This window comes from Vipera ursinii, assembly GCF_947247035.1.
Source record: "Vipera ursinii genome assembly, chromosome: 1".
Taxonomy (NCBI): Eukaryota; Metazoa; Chordata; class Lepidosauria; order Squamata; family Viperidae; genus Vipera; species Vipera ursinii.
This window is the reverse complement of record NC_139512.1, coordinates 286,848,708-286,870,926: the sequence shown is the minus strand read 5'-3', so window position 1 is coordinate 286,870,926 and position 22,219 is coordinate 286,848,708. Positions and strand designations below refer to the sequence as shown.

At 35.5% G+C, this 22,219-nt stretch overlaps 1 protein-coding gene across 1 annotated transcript in view; it reads right to left on the bottom strand.

The window, feature by feature from the left end:
* Positions 1-4,905: 4,905 nt before the first annotated feature.
* Positions 4,906-22,219, bottom strand: part of MTR (5-methyltetrahydrofolate-homocysteine methyltransferase) — an 89,053-nt gene continuing 71,739 nt past the window's right edge. Inside the window, exons 28-33 of the mRNA XM_083349907.1 lie at positions 20,867-21,022; positions 19,967-20,163; positions 13,480-13,680; positions 12,458-12,650; positions 11,882-11,994; positions 4,906-10,052 (exon numbers count right to left, since the gene is read on the bottom strand). Of these exons, the coding sequence (XP_083206033.1) occupies positions 9,966-10,052; positions 11,882-11,994; positions 12,458-12,650; positions 13,480-13,680; positions 19,967-20,163; positions 20,867-21,022 (947 nt within the window). The 3' untranslated portion in view covers positions 4,906-9,965. The remainder of the gene's footprint in view (positions 10,053-11,881; positions 11,995-12,457; positions 12,651-13,479; positions 13,681-19,966; positions 20,164-20,866; positions 21,023-22,219) is intronic.

The following is a 22,219-nucleotide window of genomic DNA, read 5'->3' as shown; positions in this document are numbered from 1 at the left end:
CTTTACTTATTACCTGGGGCAAGAAATTGCATGTAATCTTTGAGTTACAACCACGTGTTCAGTAATTATTGGTACTGAATGAGAGGAACAACAAGCCTTTGAAGCTCCATCCATCCCAGTATTCGTGGTCATGTGATCATAGTTCAGATGCTCAGCATTCCAACATTACCTGCCAGCTTCCTGCAAGCAGAGCCTATGGGAAAACTGACAGAAAGTTAGAAGTCACAGTCATGTGATCCTTGCTTAACACCTCAGGTAATCTTTTGTATAATGACAACTGGGACTCCCAGAATGGCCATTATTAAGTATGCAGTCATGTGACTTTATGCCATATTGCTTAGTGATGGAGTTCCCAGTCCATCACTGGGAATCCCAGTAATCCAGAGACTATGTGTACAAATTGATAGTCTTGTTACACTTTCCTATATCTTTCTGACACAAACACTCTTAACACAGTTCCTTATTTATTCTTCCTTCCATTTGTACTGTCTTACCTTTTAGGCAAGCAACTTGTTGACAAAGCTATAATGCTGTAATAGACAAGCTGTCTTCTAAATGGTTAACTTTGCTTACTGCTCATAATTTTGGAAGTTGCAAACACAGCAACTGGAACTTAGAGAAGTCTTACTTTTTAAATGAGCATGAATTTTACCACTACTTTTAACAGTATTCTGTAAAATCTGTTTGGTATTCTACCTTTTTTTTCAATTAGTTGTGCCAGTCCAAACAAAAAAAAAGCATTTATTGTGTGAGCAATAAATTGCATAATCCCAAGGTGAGATTGACCTCATCCTTGACATCCTTTCAGAATCTTTTAAAAGAGGCCTGGGCATCTCAAGGAAATAGCAATTTCATGAGATGGTTGCATGTTTTTAATAATTTTCTCCACTATCTTGTTATTAATAATACTGTTGATATCTTTTAATTAGTTGTTTAACATTTTGATTTCATGATTGTTTCTTTGAAGAAGTATTTCGCAAACTAAACTGGGCAAAATATGGAATAAAAATTAATAATGCCTATTTAAATCACTTAAGATTTGCAGATGATGTTGTTCTCTTCTCACAAGGTCCAGAAGAGCTACAAAGACACATATGAGAGCTGTACAAAGCAGCAGAACCATTTGGCTTAAAAATAAATCAAAAAAGAGCCAGGTTATGTTTAATAAATTCACCAAAGAAAAGAAAATTTTATATATGGAGAAGAACTAGACATAGTAGACCACTACATATACCTTGGCCAATGGATTTCAATGGAAGGTGATACAATCAAGGAAATTGAACAGTGTGTTAAATGTCATTGGCAGGTATTCATCAAACTGAGCATAATTTTCAAGAATAATTTCTCACTATGCCTGAAGAGAAAAAATTTTTGATTAGTGTGTGCTACCTGCTCTAACGTATGCCAGTGAAACATGGACAGTAGTACCTCACAATCAATACAAAAGCTATGAGTGGCGCAAAGAGCCAACAAAAGATACATGCTTGGCATTACAAGACAGGCTAGAAAGACCCGCACAAGGATTAGACAACAAACTAAAATATACAATATCATCCAAGAGAGCAAAAGAATTGAAATGGAAATGGGCTGGTCACATAGCAAGAAAAAACTGATGGCAGGCAGACCAAGGCAGATGTAGAGTGGATCCCATTTGATAAAAAGCATCCACGAAAGAGACCTAAAACAAGATGGATCAACGACATCAACTATTTGGGCCCAATTGGCAAAAGAAAGCTCAGGACCGTATTGGTTGGAAACACGTGAAAGAGGCCTTCATCCAACAATAGACAGACAATGGCTAAAATGATGATCATGATGATGATCATCATTATTGCTTCTATTGTAAACCAGTCACTTTACTGTGAGATGGGCAGCTATGTAAATGGATTGATTGAATAAATGGTTTCAGTATATGGGGTTTTTTATGCACATCCAACCCCTATTACAAAGTTCTCTGAGCAGAGAACTAGGAATGCAGGAATAAGCAATTGTTCACTGAAGATGCTGATCTTAACTATCAGCTCAGGGACTAGTTGCTTCCCTGGCCTCAGGATTCATGCAAGAGCATACATTCCTGGAAAAGTTTCCATAGCCCAAATCTTGTTCCATGACTTGAAATAGAAGCTATTCCTTAATTAGCATAATTGGTCCTAGATTGCCATCCAAATTATTAGCTCCTGCTCTGTTACTTCTAGTTGGGGTTGGTGGGGATATCTTTTCCTTTACTTGCATTTGATCAAACTTGGAGAAGGAAAAACAAATCAGTGACAAAATGGAAGCTACATTCCTTCACACCCTGGGCTCTTCAGCATTTTATATTTCTGCAATTATTTATATCTCACCTTTATAACCCTATAAATAACTCAAAGCAGTAAACATATTTAGCACACCTCCTTCCTCCTATCTCCCCCATAATAACAACTCTATGAGGTGGGTTGGGCTGAGAGTGACTGGTCCAAGGCCACCCAGCAGGCTTTCATGGCTAAGGTGGAACTTGAACTCAGTTTTGCTTTCTAGTCTGGGGCCTTAACCACTGTACTAACTTATCTCCTACCTTTATCTGGATGGACATCTCAACTAATTATGTATAATAGACAAAATTGTTTAAAAGCTTTTTTCTAATTGATTTGACATTGAAAAGGGTCAGTGTTAATATTCTGATTACATTTTATTATTCCTTTGAAGCATAGCCTCACACTGTTTTGATGTTTATTATTTATGGAGTGTGATAATCATGAAGTATCATTTCTATTTCCTGCCAGGACTGCCAAAATCAGAGCTCTGTATTATCAATGATTGCCTGTAGTTCTAAATGTGAATCATAATATCGGTGCCAAGAGCATGAAATAAGTGTTCTCCACAGTATTTAGAACTAAAGTGTATTTGCTTGTCCTTATAGTTGATATATAACTATTCCAAGCAAGAAAAAAACACCTGATTTTCATTGTTGTCTTAGTAGGTGTACTCATTATTCTCTTCTGTATTTACTCTGTATTGGTGGTCTTTCCAAATCATAACTTTAGATTACAAGTATAGAATGTGATTTTTAATCAGCGCACTTTGGCTTAGCTAACTTTCTTGTAGCTTTTGCTCTGCATGTAAGTCCCTTATGGGTGCAGGTGCCACTGGATTCAGCATAATGTAGTCGTCGTCGTCACAGAAATTTGGTTTCTGCCGCATTCTACTGCATTTGGCTACACTTATATCGGACGGATATCTCATTTGGGTTAAACAAGGGATGTATAATGTGAAATAATTAAGCTTTACTGAAACACATATCTTGATTCATGCATATAGTAAAAATTCTTACAAATTCATCTGTAGAAACTCACCTTTTCAATTTTCATTAAAATCCAGAATGCAGTTAACAGACTTTCTGATGCCACTGATTTCCATATATGTGTCATTCCCTATAGTTATCAGCGTTCCACTCGACCATTTTCTTACTACTTTCATACACAGATAACTTGGATACAAGCTTTTAAACAAGGGTAAGAGTATGAAAAGTAGAAATGTATTTTTAGCTTCACGTTCACAGATGCTGCTTGTGCATGAAATGTATGTTACAGTCTGTAGATGTGTTAATTGGAGCTAATTATGTACTTATTAATGTGTGTTGACATCTGATTTTCTCTATGGTTTCAGCCTCTAGAGAGTTTTAAAATGTAAGGCTGTCTGGTCACCTTAATATAAAAACGTAACATAGCAATGTAACATCCAGTTACAAATAGTAGAATGGAATATTACTCTCGATAAAAGGCAGGTGATATCTGTTGATTTTTCTTTCCCTCTGAAGTATTCTCCAGTATGATTTGGGAAAGTGAGAGATCCTCCAGAAGAACAATCGGATTGAGTTTGTGGGTTGCAAGAGAGAAATTTGAGTTAAAATTGTCTACCGACCCCCATGTTCTTGTGGTGAGGAACATTTTAAAATGTCTAGCACAGTACAATAGAGCAAAGCAATGAACAGATAAACCTATAATGAAAGGAAATGTATGACAAGTTAACTGCACATAAATATATACGGTGATAACTTGGCAAATAGAAACTGCTAAGTAGAACGTCAGTAGTCTTCAAATAATTGCACTACTACCATACTACATAACATTAAAACATTTCAAGACATTCTCACTTTAAATCACTATCCCCTTTGACACATTTAATGTATATAAATCATAGCTAAACTATACTTTGCTAGTTATTAAGGGAAAAGACATACATTGATGGAGAATAGTGGGGTCTGAACTAAATAGCAATGGACAATGTTTGATAGTCTAGTGGAGAAACATCTAGGGAAAAGAGACTGCAAAGCTGAGTGGCTTTTTCAAGGCAAAGGAGAACATAAGATGCAAGTTAGCCTGGAGCTAGAATTTTAATGTTCTGACTTCACAGACAAAAACAGCATATTGAAATATTTGTGTGTGTTTAGAATTAGTGTAACAAGGTACATTTTTTAGATTAAATTTTCTAGAACTCATTCCAGAGAGAATTCTGTTGTAGGATAAATCTACCATATGGATAATCAATGACATTTATATGTAAAAGAAACTTAAATAATACCATCCCATGTGAATATGTTGAAGCATGTTGAAACTACAATTCCCATCACCCAACTACACATGCTGAGTATAGTTTCCAGGAGTTGTACACACAATACATTTAAAGTGCAAGAGATTATGGAAAACTGGTCTTTGAACACAGGTGTATTCATGTATTAACAAAGTATGCAAAAAATGCAAAGCAGAAATTGGAAAATTCTAATTGCTGATCAGTTGTCCTTAGAATTTACTCCATTTCTACTAAAAGTAGTTTAAAGTTCTGCTGTTCCAACAGTGCTCCAAGAACCCAACTCCATATATATTTAATACTTGTCACATACTTTCATTCATCAGACTACAAGGCAGATCAATAACAGTGCTAAGCTTTAGTGATATTATTTATTAATTTTTCGTTCAAAGACTTGAGGATATACCGGTACTAAGCCATTAACAGAAAAATAACACCAGGTGCCATTTTATGCTAGATAATAATTTTAAAATATACATTTATACATGGTTAAGTCTTACACAATTGAACAATAAAAGAATGTGAAAGTAGTTAGTAGAAGAAAATTAGATAAAATATTAGATACTTATTATTTTTAGAAATGTATATGTGGCTGGCATTTGTGGATGCTATCTCTAGTTGTTTGACAGAATAAACTCTGAATTAGGGACTCCATAAGTCTCCCCATGATCCACCTAGCCTCAATTTTGTTATGCCCAGAACTGCCTAGGATTGAATCACTGGATTTCCGTAGCAAATTGCTAACTTTCACTGGTGATTAAAGCCAATAAAGTAGGATTTTTTCTTTCTTTCTTCCCTTCTGCACATTACAGCATTTACAGATTTAAAAGGACCAATTGAGTTACGTTTCATGTTTCACTGATAACCAAGAACAGTTTCCACCATGTCAACTCCCTGGGAATTTCTTCTTTCTTTTTTTATTAAGCCTTCTAAATGCTCTACAATTATGAAAATCCTTGCCAGATGGAAATTCATCAAATCAAGCTAACTTCAATTTGGGTTAGAAGAACCAATTACTGTAAAGTAGAATGGTAAGGATAGCATTTTTTAATCCTGATTTTGGTTGTGCTGAAACATAATTTTATCCCATGCATTTCACTCTTTCATGAATACACGGATTAGTCTGTCAGCAAGGTTAGGCTGAGAGACAGCAATTCTTTTTATGATATTCAGTGAGTTTCATGTCACAGAAAGGATTTTAATTGAGTTTAAATTGAGTCATTTAAAAATCCACCACTCTATCTACAGCTTTTCAAATTGCAATAGAGTGTGTATGTACCGGTATTTGTGTATCTCCAATGAAACTCACATGGAATTCACATTTCATTTTTTTTTGATAGGTCATCACAAAGATTTGAACAAGTCACTCGCAAATCCAATTTAATGGCATAATGTATTCAGAAATGTACTGTTAATATGTGAAAATGGGGGATCACAAAAACACTCAAGAGTGCAGCCCCTACAGTGGTAGCCAAATAATGGGATAATCAGGAATACTAGGGAAGATAGTTGAAGAATTTAATTTGAATTGTTGGATAAAAGTCAGGTACATAAACCTCACAAAACCACTACTTAAGGAAAGAGGTCCACCACAGCCAGAAAGAAAAAAAACTGGTGATTAAAAACAGCTAAGGATAAAGCTCTGCAATTACACAAACAAAGGGTTTTTTAAAAACTAGAGGCAACAAGGATAGCAAAGAAAACTCAGCATCTTAACTGGTACCTGACACTTAGATTGCTAGAAAGAAAGCCTCAGACATCCTATTTACAACACTGCTTTCCTGTACTTCTAACTTAAAGATAGATCCTATTTCCTTTAAAAAATACACTTTACTTAATGGGATTTGTTTTGCTATAAAGAACAATACAAGGCCCCTAGCATTTATTTTTCTTTGGCACCCCAAACAAAATTTAAAAAGTAGGTATCAAAGAGACGGATTACTTTTTTTTTTGCACTTGAAGGTTAAAAATAGATGCATTAAGTCTCTGCAATTTTAACACATCTATTTTTAACTACTGAGCCAATCTCCCCTTTAAAAATCTAAAAACAAGTCAAAAAATGTTTGGTTTTCCTCACTCTGAGACAGTCTCGTGCCACAAGTCATGTTTTCTGCAAGCCTTGAAAAACTAGAAAAAAGTGTTGGAAAAAAGTGCTAGCCTTCCTGCAAAAAATCTGCCTTCTTTACTCCACGCCAGATAGATACAAAGAGGCAAGCTTAAGGAATTTGATTTTAACATCTAGCAGACAACTTGTTTGCCTAGGCACTTATCCCATCTGTCAGTTTTTTTTGCAGAAACAAAACAAACAGCAAAATAATAAAGACATTCATTCAACTGCCAGAGATCAAAGTAACTTATGTATCTAATAAACAGTGAACACTTGCTGATATTAATAAGGTATGCAGAATGCCAAAGAAGTTAACAAAAGAATCCCAAAGTACAGTTTAGTAAGAGATTTTATTTGAAATTTGGTACTGATAAATCCTCCACAAGCCCAGTGGAGCATAAAGAATATTAATACTATTTAATCTGGTGAGAAGTCTGATGTGCTAATCATAATTTGACAGAGATATCAAAACATGTGATATAAAAACTGTGAATAATAATCCTTCAATTATAAACAGTGGGTAGGATCTCTAATCTAGGGACTGCCTTGCAAACCAAGAAACTCCTCCTGCATAACACCAATCGGGATTCACATGACACATTTGGGAATGGAGCATTAGGAATAAATATTGATAATGCTAAGTGGATTGGAGGAGAAGGAAAGATATGGTGGGAGGTTGTGACCTGGATGTCACAGGGAAAGGATGCAGGTCGCTGGCTGACCTCCATTACTTTCAGGTGGCAATCTAAAGAAGAAACTCAGTATACATGGCTTCCAGATGATTCATCCAGTTTACCCAAAATTTTGGGTATGTGTCTACTTAAGAAGAAAGTGTTATAGGAACTATTTGTGATATTTCATCAGGGCTTTTTGTTGGGGGGGGGCTATTTGACTTTTCAAAACTTCCCATTTTCATCTACTCATAAACCTTGAGACCACCCTCCCCCCTCAGGTGGCAGCTGCAGCATAGTTTTTATTGAGAGCATCGCAGGGGCTTCACGTGGGAGTAGCTGGGTTGTGCTTTTGCCATCGGCTGCCCTTTTAGACCTTGGAGAACAGCTGTAAGGTCTATGTGCTAACTAGTGCACATGGTAGTGTAAATCATATATATACTGTGTACAGCCTATGTGTTAACGCCTGTGTGTAAATCAACGAACGCAGCTGGTTTCAGCACACCTAGATGCAGCTAAGTTCTTTTGGGGCCTGAAAATCCCACAAGCGCTTGCTTGCCTGGCTGTAAAAATCCAGTCACAACAAAGCAAATACTGGAAGTTTGCTTTCCCTCTGCAACTGCCTGGTGGTTGGGCTGGATCTGAATATTTGTGTGTGCACGTTTGAGATCTATAGAATGTGAGACTTTTCTCTGTCTGAATGAATATTTCTTTTTCATTAAGACTGAAGAAATATAAAACTAATTTAGTTTTATCAAGGTCCTAGAGAGCCTCTATCGAAGTCCACAAATGAATTGCAGTTTATCATTAATAAACATTCTCCTCAAATTAAAATGGGAAAATAAAATATATGAAACCTATTGTGAAAATATTAGCAGTACTAATTTAAATCCTCCAGCTATCGATACCAGAATGAATGTAGTACTGATGAATCCACATATCATAGAGGCCTGCAAAAAGGCAATTTGATGACAAAAAAAAAAGATTTCTAGAAAATGACCTTATGGCAGTGGCATAAGGTACTGTTCATGTAAAAATCTAAAGATTTGCAATCTAATGTTTTGGCAGCTCTTGGTATGTAATACAACACAGTAATAACAGAGCACATTTCTGTAGTAACAGAACAGAAGGCTTAGCCACCTGTGAGTATAATTACAAATAGAGATTATAAAAGTTCCAAAAAGAGCATGATTTTCCAGGGCTTCAAGAGTAAATAATTGAGCTATTATGAATTATCAATTATATTAAGCAATAAGCAATTATTTAGAAAAAAAACGTGAACACAAGAATGACGAGGGCACCCTGTGAACTCCACTTACCCCAACTTAAATGGAGAATTCTGAAGAGTATTCTTAGGTTTATATGCAAATATGAACTCTGTAACATCTAGAACTATTTATGTGAATGTATTCCATACTCTCCTGAAGCTAGGAGATGACACTTTTTGGCCCTCTTGCCCATATTCCTCTACTATTCAGATATATATGCCAGTATAGTAAGAAGGTAATAAGAATCAAGGCACTTATTAATCTCCCACATTCCTTCTAATTTCTGAACCAATTTGTTATTAAATGTTAAAGCCATGCAATGCTTGAGGGATTCAATTGACAAAATTTCAGAAAACATGGGAGCACAAAGGCAACTGATAAACATTTCACTAAAGCAACTAGGTCATTTTCTTCTGACCATATTTCTGAAAAGAGGCGACTGCTATGAATTTCAGACAAGTGTTGCATTTATAGCCCAAGTCATTATGAAGCACCTCTTCCAAAAGAATCTAAAGCACTGCACAGCTTATTAAATACACATACAATTACATTAAATACCAGTAAGACTCCCAAATAGAGGGACATATCAGTGCAAATAATTGCTGAGCTTAGGCTATAAAACATTGTCCATCGGCTATATTGTCAGAAGGCAAAATTACAGATTACAGTATCAGTAGTGAATTACAGATTTTGTATAATATTTGCATTAGTTTTCATAAAATATTCATGTATTTGATATTTTATTTTGCCTTTTATTTATGAAACTATCCCATGGGGTCGCGATGGGTTGGACACGACTTCACAACTAACAACAACAATTCCATTAAAAAAGATGAACTTTAGACATCCAGGCAAAGGATATTTCATATACACGCATCAAAATCCCAAATACAATTAGAATGATCTTTAAAAAGAAAAGAATATATTTAGTTTAAATAGCTTATGGTAACATGCATATGCATGTAAATGGACATTTCCAGGGTAGCCAAAACATACACTTCACATCTAAGAATTTTGTTTTAGGTTTGTTTTACAGCTTATTGTAGGCTTGATGTAGTGTAGAGAATATTTTACAATTAGATATTTCTTTTCCCCCATGGCAGATAGCTACACTGAACAATCATTTGAAGGATTACCCACAGAACAGCTGTTCCTTGTTTATTTAAAATTAATCAGAAAAACAAGGAAGGGCAATTTTCTCCCACATTTGTTCCACAAGTTTGGTGGACTCTGCTAGACAGTAGGGGATGGAGAAGCAATACTGCCCCCCAACACACAGAAATCTCCTCCCTATTCTGCTTATGAATGTTTTCTGTTATGGATATCACCAAAACAATCAATCACCCTATTTAGTTACTCTGAATCATATCCAAGAATAGGTCCAAGCCATTTTTCAACTTCTGCCACAGGCATATTTTTTCTTAAGGCATAATCTTCAACCTATAGAATAAATAAGAGGATGACTAATTAGCATTTTAACTTTCAGATCTTACACTAATCATATCTGGAAACTATATTTCATTTTTTTCTGAATCGAAAACTATTCTTCTACAATTCTGTGAAAAAGCACCCCTTCAGATTTTTGAGTTATTTTTGGCATTTAATGTTACAACAGTTTCTTGGAGGTTCTATAATATATAAACAGAATCTAAGTGAACAAATTCAGAGCCTTGGTGGAGCAGTGGGCTAATGCCTCCTTAAGTAACACCAGCTGCCTGCAATTAGTGCAGGTTCGAGTCCCACCAGGCTCAAGGTTGACTCAGCCTTCCATCCTTCTGAGGTAGGTAAAATGAGGACCCAGATTGTTGGGGGCAATAAGCTGACTTTGTAACAATGCCGCTTGGGGGGGGGGGCGAAAGCCCTAATAAGCAGGCATATACATAGAATGAAGGCTATTGCTAAGCACATTGATTTGTGCTTTAGATTGTAAGCCGCCCTGAGTCTTCGGAGAAGGGCGGGATATAAATGGGATTTTAAAAAAAAATGACAATTTATGCTTTTATTTATTTCATAAATATAGTCATTCAATGTGCACTCTCAGTTGGGAAAACTATTCCCCCTTAAACAACTAACTGTACTACCTTCAGCTGAAATCTGGCTGGCTGGCTCTTGGTGTTGTCTGAGCTTGCTTCTCTTTTGCAAACATGTCATTACCAAATTAGGCAACATCACTGTTGCATGGGGGACTGCTGTTTGCTGCTGTTTATATGTGGTAGCATGTCCTACCAGCTTTTACTGGGACATTGTTTTTCCCTTTTTTTTGAGTGACATATTGCTTCTTTTATGGAAGAGCAGGGTGTTCAGGACTGTTTGCCTCTTCATTATTTTTGCTTGCTTCGTTTCTTGAATCATTTGTAGATGGAGCTATTCCAACATGCCTGCTAATGACCAATTCATCAGAGTGCCATGTCTCCAGGAATTCTCTTGCATTTTTGGTGTAATATCTACAGTAGTTTCCCAAATGACATTTTTGAATTTGTTAGTGTTTTTGTGAAATTAAAGAGGTTTCATTGTGTGTTCTCACTGAGAGTTCTTACACAGCTTATTTTCTGTGCTATTGGATTGTTATGGTAATAGTTGAGTACTTGATCAATGTGGACTTTTTTTTACAATACATTTGGATTTTTGGTTTCCACTGTTTACTGTTTTTTCACTTTGGCACATTTCATGAATATTTTTTATAAAGTAAAATATAACTTATTTGGTTAATCACACTTACTTATTTAGTCTTATTTAGTTACTCACACTCCTTTTATATATCTAAGCTTGATGTAATAGCAAAGACACTCTAAAATTCAAGATAGGTGGCATACAAGTTTGATAAATAATTCAATAATTCTTAGTCACAGACGAGCTGTGTTTAAATCTTCAGGTAAACTATTTTTTAAAAAACTTTTGATTATGTTTGACATGACAAGCAATATTAATACTAGATCTAAGATAACTCAAGATTAGGATTTCATAAATTCTAGACCCATATAATACATTAGTAACTTTGTTAATATCATTGATAACCAGTTTCCAGTTTTGCAATATAATATGGTGTTAAGTACAGGTTTCTAAACCTTGTCCCCCATTTGCTCAGTTTATAATATTTAACAAGAATTATTGGTACTGTTAATACACACAAAATACTTTCTATAGAGCTGGAATACCATATTGATTAGTGTAAAGGAGATGGTAGCAAAAGTAGTATATTTCTATATCTGATTCCCATTTCCAGTTCTCTTCTTTTTAATGCAATTTCTGTAATGGCAAAAATGCCTTACCTGATCTTTCAGTATTTTCCCAACAGCAAAATATCTAGAAGCTGGATTGGAAAAGTAGAGACCAGATACTGCTGAGGCAGGGAACATTGCCAGGGATTCAGTTAACTTAATATCTGTAAGAATCAAAGGAAAGGATTTTGTTGGCTTTTTTGAAAGATAGATTCTATTTTGATTTTAAAAATTGCCAATTTCTGAGAAAAACTCTTTGGAAGCTCAATTTCCTGTCAAAATCCAGTGCAAATCACCTATTATCATTTTATCAGCTGTGCAGTCATTTAGCAAATTATCAATACTGTGATTTTGTGAATTTATTAAAAAGAAGCTTTCTTCAAGCATACACTAAAAACAGATGATGATTTAATAGTCAACAGAGGACGGGGAACATGCATAGAATCCAGGCCATATGCTCTTCCACCTGCACAACTCATTTAGGAAGTCTGAAGAGGAGGTGAATAGGCATCCCCTCATCTTTATAAACATCTCAATCATCAAAGAATGATAATAAAATAAAGCATTTATAATTTCTCTCCTCACCTATTTTAAGATAGAATTTCCTAGCCAAACTTTGAAAGATACCTGTAGCTTCCTCAATATCGGCAAGTCTCCACATAGTGATTTTTTCAGTGTGGTCAGGTTGACATGGATAACCAGGTGCTGGGCGTATGCCATCATATCTTATCTTACGCAGATCTGAAAATTCCAACTCTTCGTTTTTACAATAAGCCCAGAATTCTTTCCGAACTCGTTCATGAAGTTCTTCTGCAAATGCCTGAGAAATAAGCAGAAGCAAGCTCTAATGTTAGTGTTGCTTTGTCCAAGTGCCTAATTTATTTTTGTATAAATGCATTATGTGCTTGCCTTCAACTTAGTCTTAACTCCTGGTATCTACATGGACTCCTGGTGACTACTCAGAGAAATCTATGCAATTTTCTTGGTATTTTTTGTAGAGATTGTTTATCACTGTCTTCTTCCTGGTACTGAGAGAACTTCTCAGGGGCTGGTAGGCCTAAAACAGTAGTGGAACTCAGGTGTCCCTCTTCTAGTCCAGCATCTTATCTACTAAACCAAATAGGCTCTCAATTTACCATTACCTGTAGCTGTTACCTTAATACTTCATGGCTCATTTTTAAAGATATCCCTGTACTTGCTGTAGATACTGTACGCTGCTGTACTAGAAGCAGGCCATTTTAATTGATCCATTGATTTCCCACACTTGCACGCATAAAAGCAAAATGTTTCAGACTCCCATGCTTCCTGCTTATGATGTTTTACAGAATTCCCTTCCCCTGTGAAGCAGATTTTGTGGGTACAGGAGAGGATAAACAATAAACATTGATTCATTCTTTCATTTGCTGATAGAGGCTTCCAAAGAATCAATAAGACCTCTATCATAAATGACATCATTGGATAAAACACTACGTAAGTTATCCAATATCACAATAAATTTACTTCCAAAGGTCCATCTGTCTGTCCGTCCTTCCTTCCTTCCTTCCTTCCTTCCTTCCTTCCTTCCTTCCTTCCTCCTCTGTTCCCTTCCCTTCCAATACATGAATAAAAATAAGTAGAATCATGTAAAAAACAAAACTACAATATATTACCTCTGCTAACCGATCTGCTAGTGCTTTCACCATAATAATACTGTAGTCATCTGACTGTTTTTCATATTCTTTACATAGCTCATCTACTCCAAAGCATGCCACAGCAAAGAGCCCCAAATAGTCAGAAACACCAGACTCCAGGGGGGCTATAAAATCAGACAGGCAATAATAGGGATCTCTGGAACCAGAGTCTTTTTCAACCTACAATGATAAATTGAGCAAAATGTTAAATATAAAACACCTAACTATAATACAGGACAAGATACATAGTGATTCTCCCAATCTACAGTAACATGCAGTCATCTGGGGGAAAAGGAATGGCAGCATCCTGATAATCACAAGTTTTTCCTTTCATGCTTATTCACATTAATTCCAAACTTGTCAGTGGCATATCTGCATGGCAAATACAATGTCAAGTACAGAAAATTCAATGGGTTAGACTTCTGGTTTCGTGTTATAGCAAGATGGACGCAGGGGAGCAGGGCTCTGCCTCCCATGTTCGATTTCATCATCCTGGGGGCCCGAAAAGGAGGGGACCCTCGTAGATCACAGAGAGATGGCAGTCAATCTGTTTGATCTGAGGAATCCCTCTGAATCAGCAGGTGAAAGACTGGCTGCAGTTCGGCAGCCAGTTGGAAGCTACTGACAGCTGGGGAAAAAAGCACCAACTAGCAAAAGTTAAGCAATGTATTTAGAACTGGGTGAGAGTATTTTTTCTGCTCTATTATTTTTAAAAAAATTCCTTGGAGAAAAGAATCCGAAAAAGCAAACCTCCCAGAAGCAAGGGGGGGATGTTTCTTGGTGCCCCTCCCCTAGAAGAACGGTGGCGGTTTAACATCTTTGGGGAGAAAAATAGATTATAAAATCAAATTGGAAACATTGAAAAGTTTGGAAGACTCAATATCTTGGAAACTTTATTTGCTTTGAAAAATATCAGACTGAACTCTTGAGAAATAAGTCCTGGTTGAAAGATAGACTTTTAATGACATCTAGTGGTGGAAAAGAGGAACAGCACTAAGACTTTTTTAAAATTTGTACTGTGTTTGGAAAGAATGACCTTGGCTTGAAGCCCAGACAGAAATAGCAAGCTAGGCTCTTTGATGTGCCTCAACTTCTCAGCCTTGCAGACTGAAGAGGAATAATTTAGGCTGTTTTTCTTCAGGATGTATTATAAATATAAACTACTCTGAAGCCAGCTGGCTTTCCTGAATTATAAACATCGCTTGAGCTGCAATATCAAGAACTATTCAGAGACAGAAAAAAAATTGACATTTGGTTATTCTCTTTGGGAGACGCCCTATGGATTATTCACTCAGAATAGTAGGGCCTTGAGAATTATAAATCTTGGCTGACTGATGATTTTGGTTTATTGGATAACTGCTTGGAGTTGGTGCTGAAAGACAAAAGTGGATTATAATTTTTTCTCTCTCCCCCCCCTTTTTTATGGGGAACCTGTTGGATTATAGATCTTTGTTTTCAAGAACTATCTAGAGACAGAAGAAATCTGACTCTTGGCAAATCCCTTTGGGGGAGGTCTTGTAGACTATTAACTTTACACAACAGGAGTTTTTGGATTACAAATTGGAGCTGATGGATAACACTGGATTTTTGGATAATTATTTGGAGTTGAGATTGAAAGACAGAACTGGACTACAAACTCTCTTTCCTCCTTTCTTCCCCAGTTTGGGGGAGCCTATTGCAATATAAGAGGCCACAGATAAAAGACTACAATATTTTTTTGAAACAAATTTAAAGGCCATATTGTAATATTGACTGTAAGATTGAAGGTTTTGTATAAGATTGATAACTGGGGAATATATTAGAACTGAGAAGGTCTGGAGGGTGGGAATAAAAATGAGTGTTCCTGATCTAGCTAAAATTAGCAAAAAAAACATCCTCAGCGCCATCTTCTACTACCCCCAGTCCTGTATATCACAGATCAATTGATGCAATGTTATAGCAAGAAAAAGCCAACAGCTTCCAGAAGGAAATGCAAACCACATTACAACTAATCCAGGAGGCTATTACCTCACACAAAGAAATCATGAATTTATGACCTGAAATCCCAATTAGAAAACTTTCAATACAAGATTACAAAGAATGAGCAAAGGATTCAGAAAGTAGAACATAAATCAGTAGAAACATCATAAGCTGTAAGAAATAAAACATGAAAATCAAAAATTGATGTAGGCAGATAAAGAACTGAACTCAATAGTGGCTTTGGAAATGGAAAAGGCATCTCATTTTTTAAGATTTCAGAACATAATGGAAGACGAAGATCTTACTGACTTGATGATAGAACTGCTGGCTGGAGCATTGGAAATTGGAAATCAGGAAATGGAAGGAGAGATTGATCAAACATTTAGAGTCAATTCAAGTTATGCAAGAAGAAACAAAATCCCTACAGAGGTACAAATTAGATTTGTAAAAAAATCAGTAAGAGAGAAGAGATTAAAAGGAGTCAGAGATGACCCATTGTAATACAAGGAAAAAGAAATTGTAGTCTTGAAGCAGATTCCTAGGAGGATAAGGGACTCACAAAGAGACTATTCAATTCTTGACCAAAAAATTAATTTAAAAAGGAGTAAATTTTAGATGGCTGCTGCTGGAGGGGATAATATTCAATTGGGACTCCAAAAGATATAGATTGGATTCTGTCTTTAAAGCAATGGAATTTTATGAGAGACATAGAGCTTTTTTTGAAGAAGGAAGCTTGGAATTTCAACCAGAATGGGAATCTAGAAAACAAGAAGAGACAGCAATAGAAGGGGCGGCCAAACTAAGGGAAGAAGAAGACACAGAAAACATAAATCAAGAAGAAGGGGCAAAGGGAAAAGAACAGAGACTTAAGAACTAGAGGAATAATACCTAAACATAATTGAAGAAGATGGAGAAGGATAATGGGATTCTCTTAATGAATATAAATGTATTGAACTCCCTTTTAAAAAGAAAAAAATCTTCACACAGCTACAAAAACTAAAACTGGTTATAGTTTGTCTTCAAGAAACACATAGTAAAAGACAACATTATAAATTTCTGAAAAGTCCAAAAATTGGGAAACTTTTCATCAGCACAACAAAAGAAAAGAGGAGTAGCTTTATATATTAAAGAAACAATGAACCCCAAACAAATTTATGCAGATGAAGAAGGAAGAATACTAATGGTGGAAATGATATTAACCAAAAACAGACATTGATGGTAGCAATTTACGCACCGAATAACAAACAAGAAGAATTTTATCAAAAATTACATAAGAAAATAGTGGAAATGGAATATCAAAATATTTGCTTAGTAGTAAAATAGGGGGGAAAGGTAGGAACGTTTTACCTAAGGCTTTTTTTAAAATGGCAGAAGAAATTTGTATACAGGATATGTGGAGAGACAAAAATCCAAAGAAATCTCAATGTACATTTTACTCAAACAGGCATAAATCATGGTCTAGAATCGATATGATATGGATATCTGCTGAACTAAGAATGAACATACAAGAGATTGAGATAGAAACTAATGTATGGGTGGATCACAAACCGATAAAGATGACATGGAGAGGAACAAAGAAAAAAATTAAGATGGACATTGAATCAATCTCTATTGAAAGAGAAAGAATTTATACAAAAAGTACCAAAGGAAATGGAATTTTTCTTTAAAGAAAATAAGAAAGAAGATACATCACATTTGGGACACAGCCAAAGCGTATTTTAGAGGATTAGCCATAATTCACATGATGAAAAAAAAACAAGGAAAAAAACCAAGAACAAATGAAGCTAAAGGAGGAATTGACAAAATTAGAATTAGAACTACAAAGAGACTGACAAAAGAAGATGCTTAAAAAACAAATGGAGATAATAAAACCCAAATTAAATTTAACAGAAGCTGAAGAAATGGCCCAACAAATTAAAAGAGCAAAACAAAACTTTTTTTGAAAATGCCAATAAGCCAGGTAGATGATTAGGGTTAGGGTCTCCCTGGAGCAAAAATCAAGCTTACAGATTACTATCCTTTCCTTCTCCTCCACATTGCGACGGATGACACAACTAAGAACTTGAGTACAATAGTGAGAGATTACAAACAGCTAGAAAAAGATGGTATAGGCAACATCACCACCAGATGGATCTGTACTGGCAAACCGTACAAGTAGTCCTCAATGGCACTTCATCCACATGGAGAGAGGTAAGTAGTGGGGTACCACAAGGTTCCGTTTTAGGCCCAGTACTCTTCAATATCTTCATCAATGACTTAGATGAGGGAATTGAAGGGGAACTCATCAGATTTGCAGATGACACCAAACCAGCAAGGGTAGCCAACAAGCCACAAGACAATCTCAGGATCCAAAAAGATCTTGACAAACTTGAGCAATGGGCCCTGTCCAACAAAATGAATTTCAGTGTGGAGAAAAGCAAAGTTTTACATTTAGGCAGGAGAAACCAAAGGTACAAGTACAGATTGGGCTAGATCTGGCTTAAAAACAGTAACTGTGAGAGGGACCTTGGAATCCTAGTGAAGGATCACTGGACTATGAGCCAGCAATGTGCAGCAGCAGCCAAAAAAGCTAATACAATCCTGGGTTATATAAACAGAGGCATAGAATCAAGATCACGCACTATTAGTACCGCTTTATAAAACCCTAGTAAGACCACACCTGGAATACTGCAGCCAATTTTGGTCACCATATCACAAAAAAGATGTTGAGAGTTTGGAAAAAAATCAGAAGAGCAACTAAAATGATTAAAGGCCTGGAGACTAAAACATATGAAGAACGGCTACAGGACTTGGGTTTGGCTAGTCTAAAGACAAGAAGAAATAGGGGAGACATGTATTCCAGTATTTGAGGGACTGCCACCATGTTATTCACCAAAGCACCAGAGGGTAGGACAAAAAACAATGGTTGGAAACTGATCAAAGAGAGAAGCAACCTGGAATTAAGGAGAAACTTCCTGACAGTGAGGACAATTAACCAGTGGAACAGCTTGCCTCCAGAAATTGTGTTATAGGAAGGCAGATCCTGTCAGAACTTTAAAAAAATATCCTTGCAGTAAGAACAATTCAATACAAGAACCAATTACTCAGAAAGATGATGGCATCACCTTATTGGATGTGTTGGAGATTATCTTTCAAAAATGTAAATATATATTTAGAATCCACAGAAAGATTCACTTCCCAACTTTTCTACACAGCATTTCCAATGACCCAAAATCCAAGTACTACAGTTCACTTTTTGTGAAATGTTTTTGTTTTAATGTACTGTTATACATCTTCATAAGCTTACAGAATACATTATCATTTTGCTAACTTTTTAAGACAATTATCTCCACATTACACACATATACACACATACTGTGAAGGTTTATTACATAAATGCAGTCATCTTTTCTTTAGCTTCTTATATAACTTCCATTTTTAACTGATTTTAAAGACAAGGTAGGAGAGGTTGCATTACTATATCTCAAAGGAACAGGCTTAATATGATGACAATCTAGCAGATAAATGATACTGTATAGACTTATGGAGATAAGATACAATGGCTGCATAACTCGTTATATTTGCAGGTTCTCTAGCTGCAAAGGTGTTTTTTACATGTTTTCAAATTAAAAACAAAGCTTTCAAGTTGGTAAAACAATTAAAAGTGACGTTGTTAGGACTATGTCTATTGCCTAACTGGTTGGGTTGGCAATATATAAACCAAGACTGTATGATTGCAGTTAAAGCTGTAATGTATACCTTTAATAGTGAATGCACTGCGCTATACTTTCTGCTGATTGGTTAGCAATGTCCCTAATGGCCATAAGAGGGAGCTAGAGACACGGCTTCTCTCTGTTACAATTCATGTCTCTCTGCTATTGATTAGTTTGTCGTGGTTTGTGGTTTGTTTTGCTACTGTATGCAGAACCTGAAGAACTGTGATTAATGTGTTTTGACTTACTGCCTGGTAAGACGACTCTGTAGTGGATAATCCTTGGACTGTTGCTATTGGCTGTACTTTAAGTATCTCTGTATGACCTGGACTGTTTCTTGGACTGTGCTATTACTTTATCCTATAAGTAAACTCTTTACACAACTCAGTGTATCTGTGTGGTTGCTGTACACAATTCATTACTCTCACAATCCTGTTTTTCCGTGCAAACTCTTGTTTTTTTAAGAGTAACTCTGCACATCCTTTTCAGACTTTTTCACATCTCAGAGATGCAAAAAAAAACCCCAGTCAGTCAGACAGGCATGGTTTAAATAAAACAATACAAAATGAGTGTATAATCTGTGACTCTCAGAAGCAACCAATCTATCCTCTCCAAATAATTCCCCTATCTTATAATTCTTAACAAACCATTCTGGAGGCTGGGATTTAGGAATTTTCTAACCAAACATCTGTGGATCCCAACTTGCTTGCTCTACATAATCACAAATCATAATTAGGAAATGCTTTAAGATTAGTTCAAGCTCACAATCTGAATTAAGTAACATTTCATTTGAGTAGAATGTCATCAAGCCACACCTGTTGTCGTAAGCCACAGAACTTAGCTATTGGTTCCAAATTTTGTAGTTTCTCTTCTGTATCATATAAGTAAATGTCATCTTTAATGCTTCGAGCTGGCCAAAATCCAATCAGACCTTTGGCTTTAAGCTTATTTTCTGTAACCAAACTTTTCAGCAGGTTTTGAGCTTCGTTGTATATTTTTCTTGCCTCTTCTCCTAAAAAAGGAGAAAAAAAATGTTAAGAATGGCTGGATAAATCATTTTGAATAAACTTCAATGGTTGGGTTCACACACAATACAAACTAAACCTAAATAAATCATATTATGCTTTACCATATGTCAACCCTGTCATCAAAACTTAAAATAAACTCACAGAATTTTTAAAGAAAGTAATCAAAAGTTTGAATTTTTCTTTAACTTCAATTTTAAAATCACTGATTTTGCTTTCCTTATCACATCTGTTCAATGACTGCATTGCTATCAACAGGCATTTGGATGAAAATAAATATTTCAGAAAGAGTATATGAATGTTTGTACATTTCCTAGGGATAGTATCTAAACATACAATTTTCTCTTATTAAATTAGGAAGATATAACATCTTGTAAATTTCTATCCACACACTGATTACAAGTGGCCCAAAATAATATCTTGCCATGGCAGAAGAAAATGATTTAATAAATTGCTAATCACAAGCCTTTAAAAAACTAAAATTGGATTGATGGAATTAGTTGTGTTCACTGTATGCCAAGATAAAGACAACATGAAGTTACTGGTTACATAATTGTTTTATGGATAATAAATCTATTTGCATCTCATCTGTATCACTAATTCCTTTACATGTTTACACAACTGCAGGCATTTTAAATAAAAAAAACTAGTTTTTAGATCCTCCACTAGAGAAAATGCTATTGTGCTTACCCACTACTTTATCATTGAAGATTTTAGGAAATCCCCGGTTGGGATATCTGCCTCTAAGCTGCCAGACATCAAAAAATGGTTTCCAGTCAATGTAGTCCACCAACTTCTCTAAGTCATAACCTTCAAAGACTCTAGTGCCAAGGAACTGTGGTTTAACTATGAAAGTTCAACATGCAAATTTTGTACTTTAACATATGTTTTTTTACAACAGACTATTTTAATATGCTTTTAGTACAAACAATGGTAGAGGATTATCATATGCTTAACTTCAGTTAGCTGAGGCTGTGTCTTTGGACCTTGTTGAACAGAATGCAGGTAACATCAGTGAATCCAACAAATAGGACCACTGTTGACTGTACATTTATTTCCCTTAAACTAACCAGCTGGAAATAATAAGAATATACTATGGTTTTTCTGCAGCATGAGATAGCAAAAAAGAAGTAACAGAAATAGTAAGCTATGGCATATGAAAAATCATGCCTTTACAAATCCCTTGGTTACTAAAGCTGTGGTGTCTTTCATCTGTCAGGGATGCTTTAATCTGGATTTCTCATGTCAACTTTGCAATTAACTGTTCATAGAATATAGAGCTGATTCATGGGAGCTGTTTATGATTCTCCAGGAAAATTCCGTATAGCAGTTTTAACTTATTTGCTACTTACTTCAGATAAGGCAGACACAGATCAAGAATTCTTTTCGTATAACTTTTTCTTAATGTTTTTAGAATCTTAATTATTCTAAATACATAGTACTCCTTTGAAGGTGCTAGCAATGAGCATAGCAAAATGATAGAGTAACTAAGTATTCATCAGTAAATAAGTATTAAGTAAGAATCACATTTCTGTCCTGCAATCAAATAACTCTTACAGAAAATGTAAAACTGATAAAATATTCACTGTACAAAATCCCATAAAAACAGCATAAACACTCACACCTAAAAATACAAATAATAAAAAAGAGAAGTTAAAGGTGATGTGATAACATCAGGGAAAGGCTTCTCAAAACAACACCATCTTTAAAAGTTTTTGGGGCTAGCCTGATGTCAACAAGGAAGCTATTCCACAAGGTCAGCACGATCACTGAGAGCAGCACCTTTTGGCCTCAGCATCGCGAGCCTTCATAAAATGTGTTAGCAACAACAGTTTCTCACTGTTGGCACTGATTAAAATATAACTTAATTTTAAATTAAAATAAAATTAATTCACTAGAGAGCAAGAGAGCAATTTCTAACAGTTCTCCAAGTAATTCTTAACAAAAGTAGAGACTAACCATTTGAGTTTCTCTTGAGTTAAATACTTAAAACTAAATTAAAATCCAATTTCAATTCACTATGTTTTTTCCCAAAAATGTCTG